Source organism: Gekko japonicus, unplaced genomic scaffold (genome assembly GCF_001447785.1).
Source record: "Gekko japonicus isolate JY-2015 unplaced genomic scaffold, Gekko_japonicus_V1.1 scaffold3695, whole genome shotgun sequence".
Lineage (NCBI taxonomy): Eukaryota > Metazoa > Chordata > Lepidosauria > Squamata > Gekkonidae > Gekko > Gekko japonicus.
The window spans coordinates 11,842-36,562 of NW_015160335.1; the positions used below are offsets into that span (position 1 = coordinate 11,842).

The 24,721-nt window shown below is 44.6% G+C and overlaps 1 protein-coding gene across 1 annotated transcript; it reads right to left on the reverse strand.

Annotated features, from left to right (window-relative positions):
* Positions 1 to 1,915: 1,915 nt before the first annotated feature.
* On the reverse strand, positions 1,916 to 21,988 carry LOC107115568 (cytochrome P450 2K4-like). The gene is made up of 9 exons (XM_015417314.1): positions 21,806 to 21,988; positions 16,951 to 17,113; positions 11,871 to 12,020; positions 10,454 to 10,614; positions 8,823 to 8,996; positions 5,988 to 6,135; positions 3,799 to 3,983; positions 3,275 to 3,416; positions 1,916 to 2,103 (listed from the first exon to the last, which is right to left on the reverse strand). Exons 1-9 carry the CDS (start codon positions 21,986 to 21,988, stop codon positions 1,916 to 1,918), a joined length of 1,494 nt encoding a protein of 497 aa, XP_015272800.1.
* Between the last annotated feature and the right edge of the window lie 2,733 nt (positions 21,989 to 24,721).

The following is a 24,721-nucleotide window of genomic DNA, read 5'->3' on the forward strand; positions in this document are numbered from 1 at the left end:
GGGTGTGTGTGTAAACCTGAAGACAGACAGGCAGATAAAGGTAGGCTGTTGGTTGCCTGGAAAGGACATAGGGTTGCCAACTCCAGGTTGGAAACTTCCAGGATATTTTAGGGATGAAGTCTGCTGAGGGTGGGGTCTGAGGAGGAGGAGGAGGACCTCAGACAGATACAATGCCATACTCCCCACCCTCCAAACAAGCTGTTGCCAGTCTCCAGGTGACAGCTGCAGAGCTCTTAAAGTTCTGGTGCTAATTCAAAGTGCTGCAATTTATCGACAGAGCAGTGTTTTGGAAAATCTTTAGGAATTGTTTGGTGCATTTACGATGGGGCACCCACCCAGAGCCTCTGGCATTTTCTCACTCTGCTGGCATCAAAACCAGTTTAAGGCAAAATAGAGATATGGAGGGGTGGGACCTCAGACAGGTAGAATGCCATAGACTCCACCCTCCAAACCTGCCATTTCATCCTGGGTAACAATTGTTGCCAATCTCCAGGTGAGGGCTACAGATCACTCAAAATTACAACTGCTTTTCAGGTAGCAGAGATCAGTTCCTCTGGAGAAAACAGTGGACTCTGTCATTATACCCTGCTGAGGTCACCACAGCAAATTGACACTGTTTGCCCAAAGCCAGAGCACTCCCCCAGAGCCTCTTTCTAGATCTCGTATTTATTTCCACAACGGGCTTTATTCCTAGTAAACAATATAAACACTATAAACACTATAAAAACACTATAAACAAGGGCCATTAATCCATCTGTAATAAGAAGGCAGAGATAGATCTGCCTTTCATGTTTGTGAAGCAGATTTCATGTGTAAAACCCAAAATGAATAATTCTTATATTGTCTACATAGCTGGTACCATTGGGAGCATCTCACTTGGAGAGATATCATCACTGTAGCTCACTTTGGTTGTTTGGGGGATTGAAAAAACATCTGTAATGTGTCAATTAAAGAAATTAGACACAGAAATATTTTTAAATATTTTTATTATTTATCAACACATTACACAAACACCAACAAAAACACACAAAACAAACAAAACATTGATTAGGAGCACATTCCATTAGTTGTGCTTAAACCTTTTTTCTTTTTATACAGCAATCACTTCTTTTTGCACCTGTTCGATTACTTTATGCATGCACATGTAATAACCACAGTTTATATTTCTATTTGTGTTTTCTAATGGTTATAATATGAGTCACTTAAGATAGCTCTCAATCCATTTATAAAGTCTTGACCACGTTTTCTTGAAAGTATCTTCTCTTTTGCCTTGTAACAGCAAGGTTAATTTGCCCATCTTAGCCATTTCTAATAATTTGTAAATTATTTCTTCTTTTGGCGGTATTTATTCTTTTCTCCAGTATTTGGCATACAAAATCCGAGCAGTGGCTACAACATGTATAATCATATAGGCATCCGGGTTTTTATATTTTTCTGGTAATATATTCAATAAAAACAGTTCTGGTACAAAAGGTAGACATCTCATGTATCCAGACCAAATACTTTTTACTCTTGTCACATGTCCACCACATATGAAAAAAAGATCCAACATTTTGTTTTCATTTCCAGCAATCATTTGACATATTGGGATAAAATGTTGCTAATCTATCTGGCGTCATATACCATCTATAAAACATTTTATATACATTTTCTTCATATGAAATAGCTCTGGTATACTTTATATTTGTTTTCCATACACAGAAATATTGTTGTTGTTTTCGCTATACAGCAAACAACTCAAGAAGTGAAGTCCAAATTTTGAAGTAAGTTATGTCACTGATAAAGCTTGTAAGAGTTCCGCAGAGGTTAGTGACAAAACATAGTCCAGTTCTGCTGAATATGAAATGTCCTCATTAAGCAAAAAGGAGCAGAAGAGGAGGGTGGTATGCAGAGGGGAGCTAAGCACAGTTGGATGTTAAGAACGTGGCAAAGCACAGAATTTGTAGGGTATCGGAGACAGAGTTGACCCAACTACAGGGGTCAGGTCCAGGTCTTCTCTTGACATCCCAGGGGCTGGCTGGAAAGTGAATCTCTGCAGGAGAGTCACAAAGAAGAGGAAGAGCTCCATTCTGGCAAGGGTCTCACCAGCACACACTCGCCGACCTGTGACAAGGCAGATGGGACAGGGAAGCCCTGTTTATCAAACTAGTTTATAAAGTTATATGCCATTTCTCCCATGGAATGATGGCCAAAGTAATTTACCCTAGACAGAAAAAATTAAACAGGCCGACTAAAGTAGACAGCACCACAATGATTAACAGTACTGAGGAATAGCGCTAATCTTCAATACACACAGTTTATTAATTTCTGTAGTGAATAATAATACGGATTATTGACTTTATTTTCCATCAATCTCTTATATTATTCACACCCAAAATTATTTATTAATAGAAAGTGTTCTCAAAAAGATCCACCAACTCCTGTTGTGCCTAATTACTAACTGAGAATTGCTTCCTATTCTGAATCCTATTATCTTGTAACACCCGTTAAATATAGTTCCATTCAATTTCCTGAGTTCTTTTCCATATTCACATTAGCGACAATACATATATCAATGTAATAACTACATTAAGCATTCTTCTGTTTATTTTATTTATGTATTTTATTCAATTTATACCCCGACCTTCCTACCAAAGCAGGCTTAATGTTTACTATTACATTCTTCCAATCTAATTTCTTCTTCAGAAAAGCCTGCTCCGCCTAAAAAAGAAAACCAAATGGGGCTGCCTCTCATTCCTTGGGCGTGGGAAGGAATTCAGCCTTCCCTCCTACTGTGAGAAGACATACTGGGGGGGGTACACCCTCACCCTCCTCATTATGCCCACTGTTTAAAGTTAGAATTAGTTAATTGCCTTCAAACCCCTTAATTCTATAAACCATATCAATTATATCCCGTTTTAGAAAAAGGCACTATTTTATTGTGAACTAAATTACCAATCGTAGTAAGCATTCCATATAATTACTAAATGATTAAATAAATAAAGTGTAGCACTTTTATCTTTGAATTGCTCCTTGAGTTAGTTCCTGGAGGCCTCATGTCTTTGTGAGTTTTCAAATAGCCATCCTTAAACAGACCGAATTCCAGTCTATTCTCTGATCTCTTACAGCCTTAAACAGACCGAATTCCAGTCTATTCTCTGATCTCTTACGGCTTTACACTAATCTTGAATGACTAAGTGAGAGATGGCAAGTCGGGATGGTGTTCTTTCAATCAATGGACTTGGGTATGTGATCTGTTAATTAAACCCACAGTGATCAATCTAAGAGGAGTTACCTGCAGAGAAAGGCAGGAAGGCGTCTCTCTTGACAAACTTCCCTTCGGAATCAAGGAAGTGCTCAGGATAGAATTTAAAGGGTTTCTCCCACTCGGATTCATCGTACAGCACAGAGTACAGTAATGGAATGATATGCGTTCCCTGGAAAGGCAAAGCGATGAATTATTGAAGCAAATGAAGATGGCCCACCAAGTACAATAAGCTATCCTTCAGACAAAGAAAATGCCATCTTACAAATAGTTGAGAATTCAAATGTAATGAGACCATGAGACTTCACATACAATGAAAGCAAAATAAAAAAAAATTGACTTGGACAGACAGTATTTTCCAAATTTGAAATTTTTGGCACAATCCAGGCAAAATCAGGCACATCTCCAAATGTTTCCATAAGACAAATCTATGGGACATAGAAGAACTTCATTAACTGGCTCTGTTATTCCACAAAACTAAATGTTGGCTACAAAAAAATTCACAAATGTGCCATATTCAGCTGAGCAATGAATGTAAAGGAAAGAACAGTCACCTTTGGAATGAAGTAGCCTCCAAGAGTGACGTCTGCAGTGGTGGCATGTGGTGCGCCAGCAGGGGCAATATTACCAAACCTCTGAACCTCGTGCACCACCGCATCTGTGTAGGGTAGTTTTGCTCGGTGCTCAATCCGTGGCTGAGCGGACCCAATTACCTTGGTTATTTCTTCTTGCACTTTCTCTGAGGAAACAGAACATCCCCCCCCCTCCCATGAACTGAATTTCTGTTTCAGACTTTGAATTATTCCCTAAATATACTGGGGATATCATATTTAGTATGAATGCATCTTGCATTCTGCTCTTGAAAAAGTGCCCATAGTCAGAGACTTGGTGATGGAGGGGACCTCCCTGTACAGCCTTGGACTGTGATATCCAAGAGACCTCAAGAGGGAGATAGAAAGAGGGTTGAACCCACTTGGAAATTTTGAATTTGAGGAAGGTAGACATTAAGCAGAAGACTTCATGGACTAGTGATTTTTCTATGGGAATCTAATGCAGGAACAGTAGAGTTGTTGCTCCTTGGAGGGTATTCTTTTACTTCACTATCACAATAACTATCCCTTGGTCTCTCACCTACAGCAACCAAACTGAGACACTCTGGTGTATGTTTTATGAAGCACTTCCTCTACCCTTGCTGTCACTTTTGGCCACCAAGAGATTGTTTTTGTGATCACGGGAATGCAAGATGAACATCTGTGAAGAGGGGGAAGGGGGTGAAATCTGTGAAGCATCTGTGAAGAGGGGGAAGGGGGTGAAATCACAACCCCCCAAAAAAAACTTTTAAAAATGGTAGAAACAGTAGGGTGGGGAAAGTTCCATATGCCTGTCTTTGGTGTGTAATACGGTACAAATGAGAGGTCAGACTGAATTTGAAAACATATACCGTTATTGATCTAAAAACACTATTCTTTTTGCCCGGGGAAGCCATTTAAGGATCACTCGAAGTTCCTTTCATAGCTGCTGCAGGAGGAAGGGGGTGGGTCCGGAAAGAGTTCTTCACCCCTCCGTTCCTTTCTCTTTTTAAACTTTAAAGGGACTTTATCATTAAGCATGTAGATTCTCTGATGTTGCTTTTAAGCATACTCATGGCATTATTCTTCATCGATGTTATGAAGTTCCAATTTCTTCCCCTCTGGGGTAGTCATAACTGGGCGCCCATGTCTGACATGGACGCACTCGGTCAGCTCCTGCATTGGGGCACTCTCGGGCTTCCACCCACTCGCAATGAGCTCCTCTCCGAACTCCTCTATAAGAACCACCGATCCGGCCGTCACATGGGAGCTCTCCCCTGGTGCGACCGTTCTCATTGTGCCAAAGCCCTGCTTCCCCCCAATGGAATGTTTTTTCAGTGTAGGTTTCCCCTAGCCATTTAACATACAAAAAGAGTTGCCAGTCCCCTACCCCCAGTAGGCACTTCCCACCACCACTTAGATGTCTGGCAGGGGGGAAAGGTGCCAAAATGGGGTGAGGAACATCAGCATCACTGAGAAATGATGTATGTTCAGTAGTGATATCAGCATGTTGCTGGGGATTGCTCTTGCATTTGGAGAAAACTCTGTGGTTTAGCTATATGTGAACCGTGAGGTGGAAACTCGAAGGGATGGTAGTGGATTGTTGGTGAGGACACCCCCCCAGTAAGTTCCCCCTTTGCCCCCTCACTGATTTCCATTTTTTAAAGTCACCAAAAGCTTCTCCATGGCTATTGTAATGTCTGGTTTGGCCCTGAGAGAGTAAGAGTGAATGGTCACCCTCTAAACATGGTTTGGATCTTGGGTAAGGGCACAACAAATGCAACTTTAGAAGAGAATTCAACCCACTCATTCTGAAATATTACACCAGATAGGAAGAAACAGGGAGGATAACTCACTGGCACATCTTGTTTTCCCTCATTCAGGTAACATCCGAGTTAGTGTGAGCTAGCTCACAGTTTTTTAGCCTCTGGCTCACAGATATTTGTCTTCGCTCAGGAAAGATGGCTCCAGAGCAAACTAATTGATGCAGCAGCCAAATAGCTCGCTCACAACTTTAATGCCAGTAGCTCACAAAGTAGAATTTTTGCTCACCAGACTCCACAGCTTAGAGGGAGCATTGGTCTCAGGTCCCATCCCCCCCATTCTTACCTCTGTGCATACCTAGAATCCAGATATCCTAGAATAATGGAAACCAGCCAATGGAAAGGACTTACTCTGAATTTCAGGGTACTTCATCATCAGCAACAAGCCCCAACGCAATGTAGTCGAAGTGGTCTCCATGCCAGCCCCAAATAAGGTTGCCACAACAGCTTTTAAGTTTTCATTATGGAAAAATTCATTGCTCTGGTTCTTGTTCTTTTCCTAGAAGATAAGAAGAAAGAATTCCTTTCCTTTTCTTTGTCCAATTAAAACTCCATGGCTCAATGCCTTGAGCAGTATAACAATCTGAAATTTCATTTGCAACCTCTAGTTATTTCTCAAAAGACAAAAGGAATAAATTATTTTGTAACATCCAAAGTTACATTAGGATTTTGATCTAAAATGGGAACACCCTTCTTGGAATAGGACAGTAGAAACCCACCTACCACCGTAAAATGAAATGACATATTCAGATGGTATATAAAGGACATTCCAATAAAATATGAGAACTTGTATCTATTCTACCAAGCGAGCAAGAGCAAATCCTGTTACAGTAGGGAACAGGCAAAAAGCTGCCCCTCATAAACATAGTTGAAAGGGCATTCTTTCTAGCAAGAGTAAAGACTCTGAGAAGACCATGAGGGAAGAGAATCAAGGGGAGACATTCCAAAAAATTGTGAAGAACAAACTCATCAAGCACGAAGAATAGAATTGTTATGAATGAAGAATGGATCTGCCTAATTCATTTTTAAATTAAATTTACTCAGGGCTCTTCTTGTAGCAGAAACTCCTCTGCATATTAGGCAGGCGACACACCCCTAATGTAGCCAATCTTCCAAGAGCTTACAGGGTGTGTTGCCTAATATGCAAAGGAGTTCCTGCTACAAAAAGAGCCTGAATTGACTGATTCAGCAAGCCCCAGCGCCTTGATAAATTCTGTGGTAAAAGCAACAGCTGACCATTTCTTGTCCATGATCCTACATTGTGATGAATTATAAGAATCCTCCTTCAGTAAAGCCAAATTGCCATTAACACAAAAATGTAACTTTAAGCATAGATTAAGTGCAAATATCCATGCCCTAGATTCCAGTGACGGCTGACTAAATTTGATATACAAATCTACACCAGCAACACAGTGTAGAATGTTTAGCAGCTTTCTGAGGAAGTAAAAAAGTGGAAAATTAACAGATTCCATGAGCACCTAAAGGGATTACCTTTAGAATAGCTCCTGGTGCTGATCTCATCCTTCTTGTCCAAAAGAAGCTCAGAATACCCCCAATACAGGTTTAATTTTGTTTCTCACAGCTTTTTGATGCAAGGCCCAGTTTAAATTCAAAGCAAATAAAATTCGAAGAAAAGGGAATTCTTTAACTTGCTCTAATTCACACACACACCCCAAATGGGCCAACAACATGAGAGTCAGTGTGGTATAGGAAGAGGAGGAGGAGATTGGATTTATACCCCGCCCTTCACTACCCAAAGGTGTCTCAGAGAGGCTTACAATCTCCTTTCCCTTCCCCTCCCCACAACAGACACCCTGTGAGGTCGGCGGGGCTGAGAGAGCTCTGACAGAAACTGCTCTTTTTCAAGGACAGCTCTTATCAGAGCTACGGCTTGCCCAAGGTCATCCAGCCAGGTGCAAGTGGAAGAGTGGGGAATCAAACCCGGTTCTCCCAGATTAGAGTCCGCGCACTTAACCACTACACCAAACTGGCTCACCAGTGGTTAAGAGTGGCGGACTCTAATCTGGAGAAGCGGGTTTGATTCTCCACTCCTCCATATGCAGCAAGCTGGGAGAGCTCTCCTCCTGTAGGTACAGCTTGTACTGCCTTTTCCAGCCAGTTTGGTTTAGGAAAGGCAGGAAAGTACTCTAATCTGAGAGAACCGGGTTTGACTCCCCACTTCTCCACTTGCAGCTGCTGGATGACCTTGGGCAAGCTATAGTTCTGTCAGAGCTGTTCTTGAAAGAGCTCTCTCAGCCCCACCCACCTCACAGGGTGTCTGTTGTGGGGAGGGGAAGGGAAAGGAGATTGTAAGCGGCTCTGAGACTCCTTCGGTTGGTGAAGGGCAGGGTATAAATCCAATCTTTTCTCTTCTTCTTCAATTGTGACAAGTCAAGTCATATCCAGAGGGAGTGCTTGGTCGATACAAAAGTATCAAAAAACAAAAAAAAAAGGAGATTGGGCTCAACCCAAGATATCACTGTGATATATGAGGGCCAAGCTAACAAAATAAGTTATTATAGAAATACAAATATTTATTAAGGTGTTCACATTAGTGAAAGATAAAATAAGTTAAAAGAAATGATCCAAATATCAGACTCTTAAAACTTTTTACATACCGAGCTGTTAGTTTCACATATGCAATTGGTGGGTATATCTTATGACCAGTAGACCAAACACATTTCGGCCCCTTAGGACCTTCCTCAGTGGTCAATATTACTATTGTAAAATGACACACGTCCAGAAATAAATAAATGAAAAAAAGATTTTCTTTAGAGCCAGGTGTTGCTTTGTCACGTGATGTGCAATTGCTAAAAGTTTATGCAGTAGGTCATGGATAGTTGTTGCCAGAACAATTTAGAGAGCGTGTGCAGTTACCATGAGAGATTACCAATTATTATTCTGTCCACCCAGGAAAGGTACAATTTGTTCCAATTTCTGAACTCTCGGCTTTTCAGGGTTTTTTTAAAGTTAGTGTCCCCTTTTTGTTGCAGAGACATAAGGGGAAAGACAACTGGGGAATGGGAGAAAGCAGAATAATGTTTGTGCTGCATATTTAATTGGTGGTTTTCTTCTGGAAATCCCAGCTATTTTGACTTCACCCAAGCGGGATCCCTTGCCAGTTGGGCTGGCATTCACATGCAAAGAGACTTCAAATCAATGGGTGAGAGAAGTTCACCTGTTTACCTCTTGCTGTTGGATTAGAAAAGCATCAATAAAGCTCCTCTGGTCATTCACATCCAGTACTTTGAGGTGTTCTAAGAAGGTGGCCTGTATGAAGTCATACATTTCCCTCGCGTTCTTAAGGATAATCTTGCGACCACCAGAAAGAAAACCCAGAGCAGGAAACATGTTGTACAGCTAAAAGAATAAAATATGAGAAAAGGAGAGATCAAGAAATCCCCCAATCCTACTGCTGAGGCCGAAATCTCAAAGGTGTTTTGAAAATCTCCCATGATGCTGTACCACCCAAACCCTCCTGTTGGTTTCCATGCATTGTGGTGGTTAGGGCTACCAGGCTGTGTAGCCACCGGCAGAGTAGGAACAGGGACGTGGGGGGGGGGCGTTTGCTGACATTGCGCACACTTCCAGGCAAAACCACAAGTGATATCACCCTGTGTGTCTGCGCAGTCCGTTACGGACACGCATTATTGAGCATAAGTCATGCATCAAACTTAGAATCTCCACTCGTGCAACTTTTTATTGATAAGGGCCATAGCTTAAATGACTTTTCATTTCTAATCTTAGAAATTTTAAACAGCAATAGTTATAATAGATTTAATCTACAAAAGACATTATACCAGGGTTCCGGCTGGCTTCAAAGTTGGCCACGCCCACTACAGTCAAAAACTCTGCATGCGTGGCTACAGAGGGAAAACCTAGAGAGCGACCCACCCAGTGACTCTGAGGCGGGCGGGCCAGGAGGCCCCTGGAAGGATCGGGGAGGCATTTAAATGCCTACCCGTGCCTTCCCTGGCCTGTCCAAGGGCCAGCTTGCCCGGGCTCCTGGGCAAGCCAAGGGAAAGCAGTTTAAACTGCCTTCCCCTCCCTTCAAGGGGGGGGCTTGCCTGGGCTCCCCGCAGCCACGGGGTACCCAGGCAAGCCAAGGGAAGGCATGGGGGTGTGGCCTAATATGCTAATGTGCCATGCTGTCAGGGGTGTGGCCTAATAGGCTCATGAGTTTCTGCTTTTGGTTATGGCCTATTATGCTAATGAGTTCCTGCTGGGCTTTTTCTACAAAACAAGCCCTGAACATATGTCTCAGTCCTCTTTACTTCTTCTCAGTTTTAATTTCCCTTTGCTTGTATTTAGTCTTAACTGAAGAAGATTTTTGAAACAAAGTTATTAATAGCCGTAACCTTCGTGTCAATTCATCAGACTACTGACATGCTTGATCTACTTATGCTTCTTATGGCTTTGTTATTCGTGATGTAATATTCTCATTTATGTTCTTACATACATTACCATTTATTAGCTTCTGCTACTCACAGTGTCTTCTATTGTGCACAGCTTTGCCTATTTTTTTGATCACCCTGTGTGTGACATTGACATCTTTTAAAATCTTTCTCCCACTTCTGTTTCAAGCAGCCACAAGGGTTGCCTGAGGCCCCGGCCACACTTAAAGTGAAAAGGCTATTCCATATATTTTCTGAAACATTTCAAATCAATTGCAAGTTTCTCAGAACAAGTTTTGTCTCTGCTATGAAGTCCTGAGTTTGTCCAGGGGATCTTTAAAGGCATGAATGTGTACGTAGCCCTGCCTGTACCATTTGTACTGGTATCTCAACCATTTTAAAACCAAATTTTAAAGAGTTTACCAAGACGGAGGGAGTTCCCAAGGCCCGGACGTTTTCATTGACCAATTTCAGTAATTTTATTAATGTGGAATCTTCGTAGTCGTATCGCTTGCCGAGTAATATGGACGCTATAATATTGGCAACGGATGCATTCATGATTCTAGTAGTCTCAAATGGTTTCCCTATAGAACAAATATCACAGTGAAAACATTATGTTATGGAATTAAACTCAGAATCACTTGTGTCTCATGCATTAGTTTGCATATACTTGGCTAGTATTTATCATCTATTCTATGGGTACACTGAATGATTGGACCACTTAAAAGTATGGCTTGGGTATATTTGGTGCCCCCCAAATGCAAAGACAAAAAGCCACCTCACTATTGCGTACTGCCTCTTGAAGAGGCTATCCCAGTAGGCCTCAGAGCAGGGAGCAGAGTAGGAGGGAATTGGCTTAGCTTCTTATCTGCGTCAGTCAAATTAAGTTACACAGCTGAGCCATAAGGCCAATGTCTATTCCTCCTATTTATCAGTACTGAAAACATTTATGGGCAGAAAGCCCAGTGCCATCCACTACTGAATTAAACAAACCAGGCTCCCACCTATGAAGAATCTCATACATTAAATTCAATAGTCTTTTCACAGCAAAATATATAGAGAAAGGCTGTTCAGCAAATAGGAACTTATCGCCTTCTTAACTGCATGATGGAATGTATACCATCCAGGAGGGACTCAGTGTTGTTAGTTCATTTATTATGGTCAATGACCATATTCAAACAGTACAATATAAAAATATAATATAAAAGATAATGGCTTGAAAGAAAGAATTAGGATATACAAATCATCATATTTCATAGATAAAATATACCAATGATCATATTTCAGAAAAAAAATATCCTATATTATTCTAGGAATATATAATCAAAACAGGGAAGGAGAATTCCTACGGAACAGGTCTATCATTTGCCGCGCACTTTGATCGCTTGGGCATAGAGAACTTAGCTGTTAGCTCAGTAAGAGCTGGAATTTCATCAATCAATACTTTCTCGAGAGAAGCCTTATCTGTCAGCCCTGCTAGTCCATCCAAAAAAGGAAGGAATGTCTTATCTCTAGCTTCTTTATGAAAAGGACAATGGATAAAAATGTTTCCCTACGTTTCCAGCTTGTTGAGGGAGCAGGGACAGATCCTTCCAGTATACAAGATCTCAGTGCTTCTCTTTGCCATCTCCCTGCTAGCAGCCTGGAGGAATGCAGGACCTATGAAGAATCTGCAGATCCAGGCTAGGACAACCCTGGCCTAGGGCTCTAGAAACAGCTTAGTTAAGTATCATTATTCCTTATCCCAATAGCCAAGTTACCTGTCCTACAGTGATTGTGGATAAAAAGGCCTTCAGCCAAACGGGACTGGGTATTGTTTGTTCTACTACACAAAACTCGCCTTCAAAAGATTCAAACTTCTGTATTAGGCAACGGCACTCCTCGACAATTCTGTCTTCTATGGTCTTCTTGCCCATTCCGTAGTCCCTTAACGTGGTTATCGCAAACCGCCTCATCACTTTCCAGTTCTCACCATTAGAAAACACGATACCTGGAGAGAAACCAAAATCAGGTGTATTGATATGCAGAACAGGAGTTCGTTCCACACTGTCTGGCTTTTGGACTATAGAAGACCCTTCAGCCTGGTTGGAGCAGCTAAAATAATTCACCTACTACTGGGGACTAATATCGGGAATGGGGAGGCAGGAAAGAGATAAGTTCTTTGATTTGTTGCAAAGCATTTTCAACAGTGAGCAAATGCAGGAGAGAAACACAGGAAAGAAATCCCTGACCTGGACAGACCAGACAAGCCCGATCTCATCAGATCTCAGAAGCTAAACAGGGCCGACCCTGGCAAATATTTGGATGGGAGACCCCCCCCCCCAAGAATACTATCGGGAATGGGGAGGCAGGAAAGAGATAAGTTCTTTGATTTGTTGCAAAGCATTTTCAACAGTGAGCAAATGCAGGAGAGAAACACAGGAAAGAAATCCCTGACCTGGACAGCCCAGACAAGCCCGATCTCATCAGATCTCAGAAGCTAAGCAGGGCCAACCCTGGCAAATATTTGGATGGGAGACCCCCCCCCCCCAAGAATACCAGGTCCAGGAGTCCAGAGGCAAGCTATCAGGCCACTTCTCTGAATGTTCTCCGTGCCTCAGTAGGAGTCACCGGGGGTCATCATGACTTCTAGTCACAGACACAGACACAAAATACAAAAAATACCAAAAAAAACCCCAAAACAAAACACCAGGGAAAAATAAAATGTTTACTGGGTGCCACTGTTTGTCCCTGAGAACTGAGCCGGTTCCTAGCTGTATAACCAGCCATGTTTCTAGGTCGCCCTACTAGGGCTGCCAACTAGATATCCCACCCCATCTACTCTGTTCTCGCTAGCTGTACAATCATCTTTTACACAAGGCCAGGGATAGATTGACTGTCCCTCTTCCTGTGAGGGGCAATAATAATTTTTATTGATTCAGCCTTCCATTATTGAAATATATCCTAATATCATAAAACGCATTTTTCTTAGCTAAGAGCATGTATGCTTAATAAACTCGTTAGCCGAAGTAACTAGCTGAAACTGCAAAGGCAGAATTGTTAAGAAACACACCTGCTACAAGAAAGGGGAACTAAGCTGAGCTAGCCGCAAGACAGACTATGGGAAAAGCACCCAATTCTTACGGGAAAACGAGAAACTAGCTAGATTTTGCAACTTAGATCGAAACCACATACAAGTATGGAATAGAGCCTGGGGACTCTGGAATGTGGGGAGGGGTGGTTCAGTTCAGTAGGCGTGTTGGCTTAGATTGTAACTCCGGATGTTTCCTGACCAATCAGACTGAAGGAGAGGGATACTTGGCGCTTTCGGATAGGGTCTTGCTTTTGCATATAATTATATGAACACCTTTATAATGCCATGTAACCAATGTTCTAATTCAGCTCTTGGAGGTCCCTTTACTGACAGTAAAGCCTTCAGCGTTCACTGCTGAATTTGTCCTGTGTGATTATTTAGACAAATATTTTTGTCGCTAACATTCCCGTGAATAGACGTTCAATATGTCTCCCCCTTCCTTTTCTCTCTCCCTGCAACCAGCCTCCCTATTCATTACTGAGGGATGGGAGATTGTACTCTCTCTCTCTCTCTCTCTGTAAAGTGTTGTTCAGCCACAGTCATCTTATGGCAACCCCATGGGGTTTTGAAGGCAAGAGACAACAGAGGTGTTTTGCTAATGCCTGCCTCTGCTTAGCAACCCTGGAGTGCCTTGGTGGTCTCTCATCCAAGTACCAACCAGGACCAACCCTGCTTAGCTTCCAAGATCCGATGAGATTGGTCTAGCCTGGGCAACTGGGCTTGAACTATAAGGGCACTGCTGAAGATTATTAAAAAACCACCATATTCTGAATGTTTCCTCATATGGGGAAAGTGAAAGCTGCATGAGGGAAGTCCTCATATGATGAAGGTATGCATCCACGGCCACTGTTGTTTGTGCCTCTGGTTTTCAACCCTTTCCCCTATGTCAGCTAGGCCTCTGGGCAGTCTAGCTGCCATGGGTGTGTGTGTGTGTGGGGAGACTCTGGAATTTGACTTTAGTTTCTGCTGTGTTTCCCGTCTTTCTTTATCTATGTAACCGGAGCCTTCAACCTTGAGTGTCTGGTGTACTTTTCTCCTGAGAATTATCGCCCCTTACTTTGGCGGGTTTCCACCTGGCCTCTGATTGGACCTGAGCCATCAGGGGACCAATTAAATAATGCATATCTGCTTGCTTCGGGCGCAGTTCTAACACAAAAGCGTTAGGATATCTGCATACTCTCAATTACCTCAGGAGCCCAAACCTTTCCTGACAGATATAAAAGAATGGCACCGATAGTGTGGTTTTTAATAAAATAAGAAGATTTATTCTTTATAAAAGTCAGGTTTGATAAAGGTTTGGTATGAACCAAACAGTTGGCAGCCCAAAAGCTCCCAATATGAACAGTATTAACACTGTTGAAGGCTTCTTAAAATCCCGGCAGAAATAGTATAAACAAGAAACCCTCTGTTTCTTTAAAATAGGCAGGCAGCTGTAATGATAGAGAACATATAGAATGACTAAACCAGGGTTCCCCTGACTGGACACCCTTCTAAATACTGTGAGAGACGTTATGATGTTGTTTGGCTCAAAAATATCTCTCCCCACACACACACTCTCAGTGAAGGCTGACTGGACTCTGAATCCCAACTAGTCCCTCCTTAGACTCTAAGCACCCTAAGGAAACTAGAAATGATATACACCTGAGGGTCCTTTCATGGACCACTCACACTCAAGTACCCAGTTTCCCCCCCGCTCCGTGCTGGAGACCTGTCTGTTCCTAGGACTTTCCCCTGGATAACCAAACTACAGTCCTTCCCTGTGTGTGCTGGTGTCTTCCTTTTTAAACAGAAGACTGCCCTTTGACTCTGGCAAACCCCCTCAGCAGTCTCATCTGTCCCCCTGTTCTGTGACACCCTGTGCCACAGACTGAGAGTTTTCCCTCAGAAGGAAGCCACTCAAAGCCCCTTCTCAATCATAACTCTCAGGAGGACCGAGATCGTCAAACTGTCAGCTCTCTCTCCAAGCTTCAAGACCTCAACTGCCTAACTGTCCAGATCTTTTCCCCCTCCCAGCTCCCTGCTGGATGCATTCCGTTGTCACGGAGGCGGCTCACCAATCAGAGTGATCCTCTGCCACTGCCTATACTCAGGGTGCGGTCAGACGGGCCGTTTAGTCCGGGTTCGGCCCGCCTCGAAAAGGGATTTTTTCTGCGCGATAACACAGTCAACATCTGCCTCCCGTCCCCAGCCGTCACTTTCCGGCTCAAAACTGCTTTAACTCGGAGTATTTTGATACCAGGTCCCCAAGTGGTGTTTTCCTGATTCTCTGGTTCCAGTTGTATTTTTCCCCTGTGTGATCGCACCTCCGGTGTTGAGCCACTTCCGAATTAAACCCCCTCCCCACTTGAAAGCTGCCCGAGGCTTCCGCTTTTCGCCTACATTTTTAAAAAAGTGTTGGCGATGTGCGCATAGGCGGTAAGCGTTTAAAGGGAAGTCTTCCTTTGAAGTTTAAAAAGAAATGTCACAGCAGTCGGGTTGAAGTGGGAATTGCTGTTCTGCACACGGGCGATACTATTAGTTCTACAGCTGGCTGCCTGCTACAGATGGCTGCCTGTGCACACGCCCAAACTGAGAGAGAGAGAAAAACAAGAGTGCAGCAATCCGGAGCAAGGAGGTGAGTGTGATCGCGATTCTCCAGGTTAAAAAAGACCACATCAGGGCCAGAGCAATTTAAACCGCTCCCAGCATGCCGTCTGACCGTACCCTCAGACTGTTTTTACTTAGTTCATCACAACTGTATATCTGCTTGCTTTGCATGCTTTTAGCCCGTTCTAACACCAAAGGTGTTAAGATACCTGCATACTTTCTATGTCTCAATAAATTTTGCTTCTTTGAATGGAAGCTGTTGGGAACTGATTGCTGCAGGAGTCTGACGCCCAGTGCTGTTTCCATGATCTCATAAGAACGTAATAAGCAGGAGTCTGGAGCAGGGTTCCCTCTAAGCTGAGTTGGTATGAGCTAGTTCACAGTTTTTTAGCCCCTGGTTCACACATTTTGTCTTAGCTCAGGGAGGGTGGCTCCAGAGCAAACTAATTTATGCAGTAGCCAAATCACTCACTAATGCCAGTAGCTCACAAAGTAGAATTTTTGCTCACAAGACTCCACAGCGTAGAGGGCGCATTGGTCTGGAGGCAAACTGCTGCTTACCTATGCTGCAGCAGACTAAACACTGATTCCTCTCTAACAGGGTTAAATGGGCAGTAGCAATTGCGTGCCCATGTGTGTATAATGGATTGAATCCAAAGAGCAGAGTTCCCCTCACCAAGCACATGGAAGCTTATACCTTGAATAAAATTCTGTTGGAAGAAGAAGAAGAGATAGGATTTATACCAGCTTCTCTGGACTTAGTTCTTCTGGCCCGACTTTTCTGGCCAATTCTCCATCAATGGCTTGAGTCGAATTGGTCATCTGATCTACATGGTATTTTATGATATTTATATGTAAATTGTTATTTTAAAAATTTTAAGTGTATTATTTAATTGCTGTACACAGCCCTGAGCCCATCTGGGGAGGGTGGTATATAAATCTAATAAAATAAATAAATAAATAAGAACATAAGAGAAGCGAATGTTGGATCAGGCCAATGGCCCATCCAGTCCAACACTCTGTGTCACACAGTGACCAAAAATACAAGGTGCCATCAGGAGGTCCATCAGTGGTCCATCACTTTCTTAGGGCTGTTTTCTGCCCTTGGGGTTGGGAGGACCTAAGTGCTTGTATCAGACCAGTTTAAGTCAGAAGAGTTCTACAGCTAGGAAAACGCCAGTCTGCATCTCTCCCAGGATAATGTTTGGCACAGACTCTCCCTGGCTGTAAGTTCTACATAAGTAAGCAAGAATGACTTCACCATGGCCATGTTCAGCATCGTCAAACACTGGGATCTTGGGCCTGTCCACAAAGGCATCTGCCTGGTTCACCAAAGCCTCTTTTACAGTCTTGTAGCCTGACAGAACGACCATTTTCTGGAATCCCAGTTGGAAACTGAAGACAGGGCCATACTGCTTCGATAACTGAAATGCAATGAAAGGTAAATGAGAAACATACTTCCGATCATCCACATTGGGTAGCAAGGGGTGGGGCTTGTTGCATGTGCCCACCCCCTGGGCTCTTTACTGTCGGAGCTCCACTCCTGTGTGCTCCTGCAGGAAATGACCCCTGGTCACAGGTATGGTTCCCTCCACCCCTGACTTATGTTGAATTGGGGCTATGCAGTGGCAGCTAAGGTAGAAAAGCACCTCCCCCTATGCCATGTTTTCTGTGTTCCAAGGGTCTGGAAAGTGATTCCATAGCCACATGGTTGCCAACTCTGGATTGGGAAATACCTGTAGATTTGAGGGGTAGAGCCTGGGGAGGGCAGGGTTTGAGGTGGGGAGGGACTGTGGAGAGCGAGAGACTCCCGTGAGGCAAGCCCAGGAGTTCTCAAGTTCTCACAGGGAGATTGGCAAAGGGAGATTGGCAACGGGAGATTGGCAAACAATGCACAAGGTCTTCTGAGTTTGCATGAGCCTGCTAAACAAAAGAGAGCGCAGACTTTGCAACATTCGAAGATAATATCAGCTGTGAGAAGAACATAGTGTGATTCTAGTTAGAGGCTTCCAAGAGTAACGATTTCACTGTACAATGTGTGAGCTTGCTTTTTCCTCTGAATAAAACACTGCTGACAGGCAGTCAGAAACAGGTTTTTGGTACAGAGAGAGAGAGAGAGACAGAGAGCCTGATCAGTCAGCTTCAAGAAATCTGTTGTGGTGTGTCGTTATTGAACCCTCACGTCTACAAGGGACCTCAGTAGGATATAATGCCATAGATTCTTCTACTGCCCAAAGCAGCTATTTTCTCCAGGAGAACTGATCTTGGTCATCTGGAGATCAGTTGTAATAGCTGGAGAACTACAAGCACTGCCTGGAAATTGGCAATCCTTAGGGGAGGACCAGGTTTGTTGGAGGACCTCAGTGAGGCATACTGCCATACAGCCCACCCTTCAAAGCAACCATTTTCTCCATGGGGACTGATCTCCGCAGTCTGAAGACCAGTTGTAATTCAGGGAGATGTCCAGGCCTTCCCTTTCCCCCCAACCTCCATTTTACTGTTTAACTGACTAACACTTCAACTGACTCCCTGCTAATGCCCCATGGCCTCTTGGGACTCCCAACATGGGAGTTTATTTATTTTTTTTATTTATATCCTGCCCTTCCCGGAAGCGGGCTCAGGGTGGCTCACAACAACAAACACAGTACAAGCTTAATATTAAGCCAAGAGTTAATAAATAACAATATAAAGCAGTACAATAAAACAATTTAAAACTTTTAAAGTGGGCAGTGCGGTACATTAGTTCAACTCCTACAGCCATAGTGAATGGTCTGACACCGAGAATAATGATCTCATGCAGTAACAGTAGCAGCAATAGTTCTAACTGCTACAGTTAGGAGGGAGGGCTTCTAGTGTCCTGGCCCCACTGGTGGACCTCCTGATGGCACCTGGTATTTTTGGCCACTGTGTGACAGAGTGTTGGACTGGATGGGCCATTGGCCTGATCCAACATTGGTGTCTCTTATGTTCTTAGTTCTAACTGTAATTCTAATTCCCTTTGCTATGGTTGCAGTAAGGCCAGCTGAGAACTACAACTCCCAAGGTGCAATGGATAGGCCAATGGAGCCAGATGGATAGGCCAATAGGATACCAGATGGATAGACCAATAGGATACCAAGGCCACTTCCCCAGTGGCCAATGGGAGGGTAGGTGAGTCGTTGCCAGCACGGCTTGGCTTTTATATATTAATATATATATATATTCCCCACTTTTCTCTCCAATGGGCACCCAAAGGAACTTAGACCAATAGGATCTCCTGCCGGAATACTGAGCAGTAGATTCTGTTCTTTTCTAACTTTGCTGCCTGCAATGGAGAACAAGTGGACGATGTGTGGGTGGGTGTGGTCAGTTTATGAACCCACAGGGGGGAGACAGAACACGTATATGGAGCTTGGTCTATATACCCACTTTTCTCTCCAATGGGCACCCAAAGGAACTTAGACCAATAGGATCTCCTGCCGGAATACTGAGCAGTAGATTCTGTTCTTTTCTAACTTTGCTGCCTGCAATGGAGAACAAGTGGACGATGTGTGGGTGGGTGTGGTCAGTTTATGAACCCACAGGGGGGAGACAGAACACGTATATGGAGCTTGGTCTTCCTGATTGCAGGTCTCTAGTATTTTCTCAGTTTTTGTTACTAGATACAAAAGGAAATCACTGGAGTGTCAGGGGCATAGCCAGGAAATTTTGGTTGGTGGGGCACTGGGAAATCTGGGGGGCAGCAGTGGGGGTGAAAGAGAGGGAGAGGGCAAGGGAGAACTTTTGCATGCTTGCCTGAAGGGGGGCTCTCTTGGCTCTCAGTAGCCGTGATGTTTAGACTAAGGAGGCCTCGGTGGCATAGAAACTATCCCCCCCTGGTCGATCCTGTCCTGTCTCCTGCAGCTGATTGACACAGCAGAGAAACACAGGGAAGAGCACAAAGAGAAGTGGAATGGGAAAGAAGGCAGAGGAAGGCTGGTTTGCTCTGCGCGATGCTAGAAAAGTCCACACCTGCCATTCAATGCTCCCGCTAAGCTGTGGAGTCTTGTGAGCAAAAATTCTACCTTGTGAGCTACCAGCATTAAAGTTGTGAGCCAGCAATTTAGCTCCTGCATAAGTCAGTTCGCTTTGGAGCCATCCTTCCTGTGCTAAGGCAAAAACACGTGAGCTTGAGGCTAAAAATATGTGAGCTAGCTCACACTAACTCGGCTTAGAGGGAACACTGCTGCCGTTGCTTCCGAGGAAGAGTTCTTTGAAGGCTAGAGACATGTCAGGCATTTCACAACAGCCCCCCTGTTCAGACCTGGCGATGTGCCTCCCCCCGGCCCCACCGGCCCCTGGTGCCTGGGTGGATGCTGGGTGGCCGAGAAGGCTGAGGTTTACGCCGATGGCAGCAGCCATGAGCCTTTGCTCTCCTTTGCCAGGGATGCTGTGAGAGAAGTAGCTGGCTCTCCCCCCATATGACATGTGTTGGTGGCACGGGGGGAGGAGGAGACCCCTCATGGCTGTAAGCAGCCCCAGCCCACAATTGGTGGATCTTTAACTTATGCGGAGCAGGTACAGGAAGCTGAGTTAAGGCCCGGGAGGAAGGGGGGAGACCGGGTTTCTTTGCAAGTGACTGCAGCCTTCGATCCCACCTTGTGGCTGGCAAGGCAGGCTCCTCCCTGGCACTCTTCACATTGAGGCTCCCTCTTCACGGAGGAGTATAAAGACTACTGCTCTCTCGCAACCTGATTTGTGGGGTGTGGCTCTTAATTTAAGGGGCATGGCCCCATCCTGCCTCACTGTAGCTAAAGGTCTGTGGAGTGCCCAGTTAAGAATATGAGAACATAAGAGAAGCCGATGTCGGATCAGGCCAATGGCCCATCCAGTCCAACACTCTGTCACACAGTGGCCAAGAATACCAGGTGCCATCAGGAGGTCCACCAGTGGGGCCAGGACATTAGAAGCCCCTCCCACTGTTGCCCCCCGAAGCACCAAGAATACAGAGCATCACTCGCCCCAGACTGAGAGTTCCTATCTCTACCTTGTGGCTAATAGCCACTGATCGACCTCTGCTCCATATGTGTATCTAATTCCCTCTTGAAGCCGTCCATGCTTGTAGCTGCCACCACCTCCCGTGGCAGTGAATTCCATATGTTAATCACTCTTGGGTTGAAGAAGTACTTCCCTTTTATCTGTTCTAACCCGACTGCTCAGCAATACATCCAGCACACCCCTATCCCAAAGGAAGGATTCATCCTGTACATACAGTATACACGGAATCCTGAGAACCAAGGCTACAATCCTATGCATCTTAACCTAAGATGAACCATTTCCCCCTGAGATGCAAGTTTTCTATCTGGAAGAAGGGATTTAAAAAAAAATATGCAAAGCAGCATCCAAACATAAGACTTTCCGCATCTGTAGCTCTTGGTGCTAGCACCTGGAAACACTAGTTGCAACCTGAGGGCAATTTCTACCACCACCACCTTTCTTCTCCCTTAGCTGGTAGGAGGTTGTTGGCATAATACACTTAGCAGCTTTCCCTAACTTCCAAATTACTCCTCAAGGTATGACTGCTGAGTTTTCAATGAAGATCTAATTTCAGCCCCAGCCAGTGCAGTCCTAAGAACACAGTAACCCCCACGGAATAGACCTGAGCGAGATTCCGAGTTGACGCACTGGTGCATGATGTGCTTTGAACATAGCTTCGATTCCAACTTTCTGTGTTTTCATTATTATTGATGGGGTCCTGTCCCCCAACTCAATTTTCATTATGTTCTGTTAGAACAGAAATAAAATACAAAGTCCTTTTCAACTGGAATATGCATTCTCCAGGAATAGATCGGATGGTTATCTTCTAAACTCTGGGAAAAAGGGGGGTTGAGGAATGTATGGTTTGGTTCAACTTGGTAGAGGTCTGTGAATTCATTCTTGGCACTGCAATGGTTTAGTTAAACAGAGTTCAGTTACAACAGTAACTACTTCTGATGTACTGATATATCAAATACATTTTATTAACGCATAAGCAAATTACGTGACATATTTGTCTTCACATTAATGCTCGCATTTGGGATGGAGAAGCTTAAGGTCTCTCTGCCCCTACAAGATCAGCACAAGGCAGGGATCTAGAACAAAAATAACAAGAAGGTTACCTTTAACATGGTTCCGTGAGGTCTCTTCAGATCTAGGAGGTGGAGGTTTCCAATGAGTGGTAATGGGCGAGGTCCTGGTGGGAGATTTTTGCCACTGCTCTTCCAGAAATCGCTTCTTTTCCAAAGGAATGCAAGTGTGAGGGCAAATAGGAACAACACAGAAATAGGATTCATCCAATCCATTTCTTGCGACCAAGAAGTGGCTTGTAGAGGTTACAGAGAAATCTGCAATGGATTTTGATCAAGGGCTGTTTCTGTCCCCTGAAATGAGCCGCACAATTTTCTTTATATAGACACAGCCCAGTACTAGCTCTCACCAATCGTCCAACCCATGCCTTTTATAAGATATATTCTCCAATTTTCTGTGTGCTTGATCTATAAAAACCCTGTGTTTGAATGGGTGGTGTCTAATTCATCAAATGGAAACTTGACAGGACAGATCGAAACTCTCTTGACTCCAGACTGGAAGTTCAATGCCTTATTATCTGGAAGACTAAGCTAGTTAATTATCTACTGGGTCCAAAGAGAAATGTTGCCAGTGAATAGTTGGGTTAACCCCCGAACAGGTAGTTATTGAGAAGTTTCCAACAGTTGAACATGACTTCCTGAAATGTCTTCCCATTGAATTAATGACAAATATTTTGAAATAAATGTGAGGCAGTTGCCCCATTTCAATCTAGATATCAGGGTTGCAAAGGAAGAGAGACCTGCGTTTTTCTGTAGTGCTACTTCAATCACCTCCAGAGTTGTGTGATGAGTGGCTCATTTTTAGTTGGAGCGGTGGAGGATGAAATGAGAGCTAAGATGGCTAGAGCGAGGATGGCGGCGTACTCGTGATGAAGTTGCAAGAACATCCTATAGGGCGTTTATGAAGCCTATGAGATGGCACTAAAGACTGCCAAGACAGAGTTCTATGTGGCCTCCATTGCTTCTGCAATCTCGCACCCAGCCCAATTATTTAGAACCGTTTCATTGCTAAGTACACTACCGCAAGGCAGATAAAATAGTAGGGAATTGGCTATTGGCTGTGAGGCATTTGCGAGCTATTTTGCAGAGAAAGTTAGGATACTCCGCCAGGACCTCCCGACCACAATTGATACAGTAAAGGAAGTGGAAGCCCCTTGTCTGTCTTTGGGTTCAGTCTTGGACTATTTCAACCAGCTCTCTCAAGAGGAAGTCAAGATCCTGGTAGCTGTGAGGCCTACCACCTGCCCCCTTGGCTCATGTCCATCCTGGCTGATCAAAGCCTGTGGGGATGGTATTTGGGTCCCCTGGAAGAAATTATCAACTTGTTCCTTTCTTCTGTGACATTCCCAGTGGGATTGAAGGAAGTGGTGGTACGTCCGCTCCTTAAAAAACCATCATTAGACCCTGCGGTCATAGCCAACTAACACCCAGTCTCAAATCTACTGTTTCTGGGTAAGGTAGTTGAGAAGGTGATGGCAGAGCAGCTTCAGGTTTTCTTGGAAGACACATTCTTATTCCAATCTACTCCAGTTTCTGCTGTGACCATGGGATGGAGACGGCGCTGGTCATCCTCACAGATGACTGTTGGAGATACCTGGATCGAGGTGGATGAGTGCTGCTGTTGTTATTAGACCCAAAAGCAGTGTTTGCCACAGTCGATTACGATCTTATGACCCACCGCCTTGTCAACATAGGAGTTCGGGGAACTGCCCTCTTCATACAGGCTGTATGACCTTGGGCAAGCCGTAGCTCTGATACGAGCTGTTCTTGAAAAAGAGCCGTTTCTGTCTCAGGTAATGGAGTGACACACATTCAGACTTTTGAAATCTCAGTTACCAGAATAATTGGAATGAATATGGCTATACCTATGGACCAACATTAATACCAGCAACACAATTACAAACATATAAGGATACAACATCAGGTCTTTATATAAGTGTACTAAAGATCTTGTATACATATGTTTGAATGTGTGTCTATACTATGTTGTAATAGTGACCACTGAGGAAGGCCCTTTGAGGCTGAAATGCATTTGGTCTTCAGTTGGAACGTGTTGACCCATCATGTGTATTTATATATGACTAGGGAGGAAGGCCCGTTGAGAAGGGCGATACAACGGGCGGCTAGCCCCCCCTCCTCGCGCCCTCCCCCTCTCTGCCCTGACCCAGGCGGCGGCCGGTGTTAGCCTTGCGCCCGTCGGCCCCAGCCACTCGCGCCTCGTGGTTGTCCTCCGCACGGTGTTCGGCTCCCCCCCCGTCTTGACCCAGGTGGCTGGCGGGCTTAGCCCGGCGGCCGTCGTCCCCAGCCACGCAGCTCTTCTCCGCTCGGCTGTCGCCCCCTCCCTCTCTGCACGCCGACCCAGGCGGCTGGCAGCCTTAGGCTGCTGCCCGTCATCCCCAGCCACTCGGACCTCTTGGCTGTCCTCTGCCCGGCTCTCGGTCCCTTCCCCTCTCCGGGCCGACCCAGGCAGCTGCCGGTCGTAGACTGTGGCTCGTCGTCCCCAGACACTCGCGCCTATCGGCTCTCCTCCGCACGGCAGTCGCCTCGACGCCCTGTGCGGCCTGCGGCCCGTTGCCTCCAGCCCCCGGGAAGATCCTCTGCAGGCTGCGTGAAGCTGCGTCCAAGGTGGGACTCTGACGACGTGGCCAATGGGACGTGGCCAAGCCGCTGACGGACAGCCGAGCCGTCCAAACACTGTAGGGGCGCATTGCGTGAAGTTTGCGTCTTACTGCTTTATAATATAGGAGAGATATGCTTTTATTAGTCTGATACTTGAAATTTTTTTAACCTGAATATATTTTAATATGTGTACACCCTAATAAAATTTGTACTTTTATAATATACATGGTCAGCTTAACCCTTCTGGTTCGCAGTGCTATCTTGGGTTGAGTTTTCCCCTTTTCCCCCTCCCCTTTTTTCCAGTTTCCCCATTTCAACCTGTCTAGATAT